Raw genomic sequence first — 6958 nt, forward strand, 5'->3', positions numbered from 1 at the left:
AATTTTCTTTAGTAAGTTGCTGATATTAATACATATATATAGACTTAGACAACTTTTATTATCATTTTGTATACACAGAGTGTATACAAGCTTTTCAAATAGAGGTCTGGAGTTTGCTCATTTTTAGGAGGGTAGGTGGCATCTGGTTAAAACAGGTCTGATTTTATCCTTGTTTTAGCTTCTTACTCATCCCAGCTAACCTTTAAAAGTTACAGTTTTATTTAAATATTAAGTCAATAAATTAAGCAAACCCGAAAAAATTACAAATCAGATATATCATGTGAATAATTTAAGTCTTTACTTTTAAAAAGTTCTTAAGAGCAAAATATTTTACTTGCTGTTGAGTCTAAAAGCTTTTACCTGTTTTAAATCCAGTTTCTAAACCATTAGAAACTAGAAATCTTTCATCTTTTCTCTTTTTTTTTTTTTTTACAGTTTTTCCTTTCTTGTTCTACTTATATTGCAGTGTCCATATAATCTGTAAAACTCCCTGCATAATTCTAATAAAGTGATTTATATGCATAAATCAAGCGGAACACTATAGCGATAGCCGTATTGCTCCAATTGTGAAAGTAAAATCTGTCGGGTTCTTTTTGGCATCAAGACAATTATTCTTATTGCCACATCGCCTGGAAGGACACTGTAAAAAAAAAAAAAAGAGAGAAGAAAAGAAACTAGAAATCATGTTTAATTTTTGTAATGACTGAGAATGGCATTGTTAAATTAGTCTAAGTAATAAATGCTTTGACAGACAGCACATTAGAGAAAGCAGCATAAATAATGATGATTAAAACGAGTAATCATTTCATTTTTTTAGTTGAACTAACCAGACTGACCTCAATGAACTACTAAATCATGTTACATAAAAATAATGTGTATAGATGTCTTTATTGTATTCTCCATCATGGTGCTAAAGTTTCCTTTTTTTAACAAAAGTGCTTTAACACCATTATCTTTATCAACTTGCTATCTATTTTTTACAGAACTTTCCATTTGAATTTGTTTAATTGTTTATTCAGTATTTGTAATCATGCAGTAAAACCAATAAGGATCCCTAATCTGAGACAGAACAGAATAATTATAATTAACTGTAATTCACCAGAATAGAAATAAAACTGAATTACAGTAACTATAAACCATTAAAAGGAACACTGCTGTCTTTGCATCTATGTCCATCTTCATGCTTTCAGAAGGATTGAAGAACTGAGAAATGAATAGGTTGGTCAGTAATGGAGTAAACTAGACCAACCGGCACTTTACATACATTTTAAGTTTTCTTCCAATTAATCCCTTTAAAGCTTCACATTTCACTTTGTTGTTGGTGCCATTTGACTTTGGAGCTGTGACAATGAAAATGTTGCTTTGTTGTTTTCAGGCAGGTCAGCAGATGTGATGCAGGATGTAATGATCAGAGGGAGCTGCAGCCAAGGAAGAACCATCTTTACATACTTTACACATTTCCACAGTGTCTTGATTTGAACAGATGCCGTTTTTTAGTGCAGATGTAATGATCAGACAGAATGGGTGCTGGTATAAGTTTATCTTCTTTAAACCTTGCTTTTTTTTTTTTTACATAATGCAGAATTTCCAAATTTCTGCTGGGTCAGCCTCTATGTAAATCATAGTTAGCTTCTGCTTCTCGAAGAGGAAAGCTACTCATTCTGTTTTTAAATGTTAGTTTGACATCTCTATTCATGGGTAATTATAAGTGTTTCACATTTTTAATATAGTCATCTTATTTTTTTACCTATTAGGTAACATATATTTCTATTTATTTTACTAAAATGTCTGTCTGTCTGTCTGTCTGTCTGTCTGTCTGTCTGTCTGTCTGTCTGTCTGTCTGTCTGTCTGTCTGTCTGTCTGTCTGTCTGTCTATCTATCTGTCTATCTATCTATATAACATTTTTATATATAAACATTTATACATATATAAACATTTATATATGTATTTTTTAGATTAATGTACTCTGTTCACATGAAAAAAAATGAAATGTTCAATATTTACCTTTTTATAGAAGATGAATTATTGAATTAAAAGTTATTCCCAATTTAGATCAACTTTGCTGTTCCGGTTATTTTCCATCTGAAGGCAGCAGTGAGAACACAGGCTGAGTAACATCTGCTTGGGACTCTACTGGTAAATCATGAAACCAACAATATCTGAGGCTTTGTTGAAGGATGAATGTCTGAAGGTAAGCTGGAGCAGAGCTCTAAACTAGTGGACATCTAAGTGGACAGGAGGACAAGCGATTGCTCTCCCAATGCTAGCATGCAAAGAATATCAGAAATTGCCTTTAATTCAATTCAATTCAATTCAGTTTATTTATATAGCGCCAAATTCACAACACATGTCATCTCAAGGCACTTTACAGTTCAACCAGATCATACAGTCAAATTGATACAAAGTTTTCTATCTAAGGAAAACCAGTTGATTGCATTGACTCATTGACTCAAATACAATCCCCCACACTAAGCATGCTTGTAGCGACAGTGGAGAGGAAAAACTCCCTTTTAACAGGAAGAAACCTCCAGCAGAACCAGGCTCAGTGTGAGCGGCCATCTGCCGAGGCCGACTGGGGTTCAAGGAGACAGAAGCAGAGATACAAAAAGCAGCTGTAAAAGGCGGCCCCGTCCAGGAAACACACAGCCAGGCAGACGAACTCAAAGGCAGCTCCCATGCCAGAGGACGAAGAGAGCACATCCACTCAGTCACGGCCAGAGAAACAGGACCACACTGGAAAACAGGCCGATCTCCAACATCTATTAACAAGGGTGTTGATAGAAGCAGCACAGCTGATGTTTTTTTCCAGGATGACGTCACAGCCAAACAGGAACAGACGAGGCAAAGCTACTCTGAGGAAAAGCAGAGAGAGCAGAAGGTTAGAGATTGAACTAACAGATTCTGCAGAATAGGAGAACAGAGAGAGAATGAAGCAGAATGATGAAATGGGGGTCCCTATGTCCTCCAAAAGTCTAAGCCTATAGCAGCATAACTATAGAGATAGCTCAGGATAACCTGAGCCACCCTAACTATAAGCTTTATCAAAAATGAAAGTTTTAAGCCTAGCCTTAAAAGTAGACAGGGTGTCTGCCTCACGGACTAAAACTGGTAGTTGGTTCCACAGGAGAGGAGCCTGATAACTAAAAGATCTGCCTCCCATTCTACTTTTAGAAATTCTAGGAACCACTAGTAAACCTGCAGATTGAGAGCGAAGTGCTCTGTTAGGAACATAAGGAACAATCAGATCTCTGATATAAGATGGAGCTTGGCCATTTAAGGCTTTATATGTGAGAAGGAGGATTTTAAATTCTATTCTTGATTTAACAGGAAGCCAATGAAGAGAAGCCAGGATAGGAGAGATATGATCTCTCTTTTTCATTTTCATTAGAACTCTGGCTGCAGCATTTTGGATCAGCTGAAGGCTTTTAACTACAGTTTGTGGACTTCCTGATAGTAAAGAATTACAATAGTCCAGCCTTGAAGTAACAAATGCATGGACTAGTTTCTCAGCATCACCCCTGGACAGGATATTTCTAATTTTTGCAATGTTCCTCAGATGAAAGAAGGAAATTCTAGAAACCTCTTTGATATGGGATTTAAATGACAGGTCCTGATCAAAAATAACACCAAGATTTTTTACTTTATTATCTGAAATCAGTTTAATCCCATCCAAATGAAGTGACTGGCTAATCAGTTTCTTTTTCAGAGACTCTGGTCCAAAGACTATAACTTCTGTTTTGTCTGCATTCAGAAGCAGAAAGTTAAGAGTCATCCAGGTTTTTATGTCTTCAAGACATGCCTGTAATCTATGTAATGGGTTAGCTTCATCTGGATTTATAGACAGATATAGCTGGGTATCATCAGCATAACAGTGGAAATTAATCCCATGCTGTCTAATAATTCTACCAATTGGGAGCATGTATAAAGTAAAGAGAATTGGTCCTAGCACTGATCCCTGTGGTACTCCACAGGTAACCTTTGAGCGTGTTGAAGATCTATCATTAACATGAACAAACTGAATTCGATCAGATAGATAAGATTTAAACCAGTCTAGTGCTGTTCCTTTAATTCCAACAAAATATTCAAGTCTTTCTAAAAGAATATTATGGTCAACTGTATCAAATGCAGCACTAAGATCCAACAGGACGAGCACAGATACAAGTCCATTATCTGAGGCCATGAGAATATCATTAGTGACTTTCACCACTTTTCACCACCATTAGTGACTTTCACCACTTTAGTGGGTAATGTTACTTCTGTATGTTTTTCTTTACATCTAGAAAACTATTATGAATAAATGTAGACATATCTACATTGATCAGTGTATTACATAAACTAATTAATATTATAGCCAAGCAATTAATCGCATTTGCAATATAATCATAATTTCTCTTTCCAGCCGTTTTGGTGGTGATCAAACAGTTGAAGTGGGTTTGTCACCGCACAGAAAGGTAGAGAGTTGAAGCTAGCACACAAGCAAGTAGATATAAACACTGGGTTTAGTTCAAAGGAAAATCGAAATAAAATCACAATTTTAGTAAATAAAATTTAAAAAAATAAAAACTAGTGGATTCTAAAGAAAAAAACCAAAACATGATTTCCTCACCAGATGCAAAACTAAGAGCTTAATCAAAAATGAAACATTTAGGTTAGAAAAGATATTGAAAAATCCTGTCTTTTTGTGCTTCAAACCCTTGATATGTTATTGGATAGGTCGATTTTTTTTTTCCTATTGGCAAAAATCTGAAGTAAAAAAAGTATTACATCAGTGCTAAATGATTGCTCCTTCATAAGAGATGGATAATTTAAAGCCTTTTACACATTTCTACCGATGACATTGACCATCACTATATATTCCTTTCAGTGTTATTTATTCACCAGTATAATAAAAACTAACATTTAATTTGAACATTTTGTGTAATCATAGTTATAAACAGAGCAAAACCTGTGTAGGAAATGTTTCAGAATCATAATGCATATGAAAATTAAAGGGGAAGGCAAAAGGATACGTGTTTTCTAATTAGATATTATTAGTCCTCAAATATTAGCATGTACATGATGGAACAATACAATACAATACAAAATACTAATACTAAGTGCAATATAATCTCAAAATGTTTTATATTAAAGACATTAACACTTTGATTAATTCTACAGTTCTTTTTTTTTTTTTTTTTTTTTTTGCACCAAGTCTGCATAAGCATCTTTCATAGTTTTGTTTTTTTAAATTAAAGTTAGAAGTAGAAATGACAATCTGAAATCAGAGGCTGTCTGTGGAGATGCTGGTGACCTGAGGCTGCACTCTGTTCTTACTGCAGCTGAAGAGCCAGGCTGCCCTCCTGTGGCGGTAACGCTTGGACAGCAGCACATAGAGCACCGGGTTGATGCTGGGATGCAGGTACTGCAGCATGGTGCATATAAAGTAGAACGTATCCCAAGCTTGTCCCTGTCGGTACAGTCCCAGGTACACGCACAGCTCTAGCATATATCCGGGCAGCCAGCACACAGAGAAGGTAGCCGCAGCTAAAAACACCATGACAGAGGCTCTGCGGGTGTTCCTGGCACTGGACACTGACATTACAGGACTCTTGTGGAGGAAAAGCGCCAGGCGAATGTAGTTGAAGGCGATGACCACCATTGGAATAAAGTAATAAAGCACGAACTGGCTTAAGACTACTTGGTAGTGGTGCTCATGAATGGTTGGAAGGCAGTAGCTAAATTTTGCCAGGCCTGGGTCAAGATTTTCCTTAGTGGCAAACATTCGCAGGGGCAGGCTGATGAAGAAACTTAGGGCCCAGACCAAGACAAACATGAGGATGACCAGGTCCATGGTGGGAGGCTGGTAGGGGTTGGTGATGATCATGGCTCGAGTCATGGAAACAGCACACAATGAGTATGTGCTCGCTGCCAGGCTGAACGCCAGTAGGAACTGGTAAACCTTGCAAGAGATGTCGCCCAGGGGCCAAGAGTTACTTACAGCGGAGTGCAGAGTGAAAGGAATGAGGAGGAGGGTGAGAAAATCAGCCAGAGCCATGCTGAGAAGAAGGATGTCCAGGCGATTCTTTCGTAGTGTGTTTTTCTTGGCAAATAAAGAGAAAACCAGCAGGTTGGCAAAGAAACCAATGCCTAGGATCACCCCACAGACACAAGCAAAGATCACCCCATAGGTGTTGGGAATAGCCATGTTACCACCAGCCAGACACCTGGAACAAATGTAAAAAAAAAACGTCAAATTACTTCATTTATTTAATTTAAAATCTATTTTAAATTTTCTTTGTGATTTAATTTCTTTTTTTTATGTTATAGTTTTTAAGACTACGAAGTACTCTGGGATTTTGAAATGAAATTCAAATTGTCCATGGATGGATGGACGGATGGAGTTACCGTCTATACAGCCTTGTTAAAATGACTTTTTCCTAAACAGATGAATTAAACACTGAAAAGATTACCCCACTTTTAATGCACTATTTATCATGTAAAGTTAAGGGAATAACAGAAAAATTGTTAGACAGAAAGAAACTAGAAGAATCTGGCTAATTTGTATTGTTTAAGCCAGGGGTCACCAACCTTTTTAAGGCTAAGGGCCACTTCAAGGGTACCGAGACTTAGGAAGGGCGACCATTACTGACCCATGAGCTGCAAGGGTTAGCGTTAGCCTAAACTTTGTTCATTATCAACATATTTTTATTGTTTCTGTTAACTTCTAAGTTTATTTAGACATTGTCATTTTGAAATCTCTATAAATGATTAAAAAGAAGAGCAACAGAATAAAATAAAATTTCAAACTTAGCCCACAGGTGGGTTGTTCTTTATTTAGAAGACTCTGAGGGCCCCCCATGTGGTCCTTGAGGGCACCGCGTTGGTGACCCCTGGTTTAAGCTCTGAACCCCTTAAACTAAAATGTTTTTATTGGCATCTTTTGATTCATTTCTAAAAATCAATCTTCTTCAGTAGGAA

At 36.6% G+C, this 6958-nt stretch overlaps 1 protein-coding gene across 1 annotated transcript; it reads right to left on the reverse strand.

Moving 5' to 3' along the window:
* Positions 1-5261: 5261 nt before the first annotated feature.
* Positions 5262-6194, reverse strand: LOC119799122 (galanin receptor 2a). Its single transcript, XM_038308894.1, has one exon. The coding sequence runs from the start codon at positions 6183-6185 to the stop codon at positions 5262-5264; it is 924 nt and encodes a 307-aa protein (XP_038164822.1). The 5' UTR covers positions 6186-6194.
* Positions 6195-6958: the final 764 nt, after the last annotated feature.

The sequence above is a fragment of the Cyprinodon tularosa genome, unplaced genomic scaffold (assembly GCF_016077235.1).
Source record: "Cyprinodon tularosa strain WSP-4 unplaced genomic scaffold, ASM1607723v1 ctg65, whole genome shotgun sequence".
Classification (NCBI taxonomy): Eukaryota; Metazoa; Chordata; class Actinopteri; order Cyprinodontiformes; family Cyprinodontidae; genus Cyprinodon; species Cyprinodon tularosa.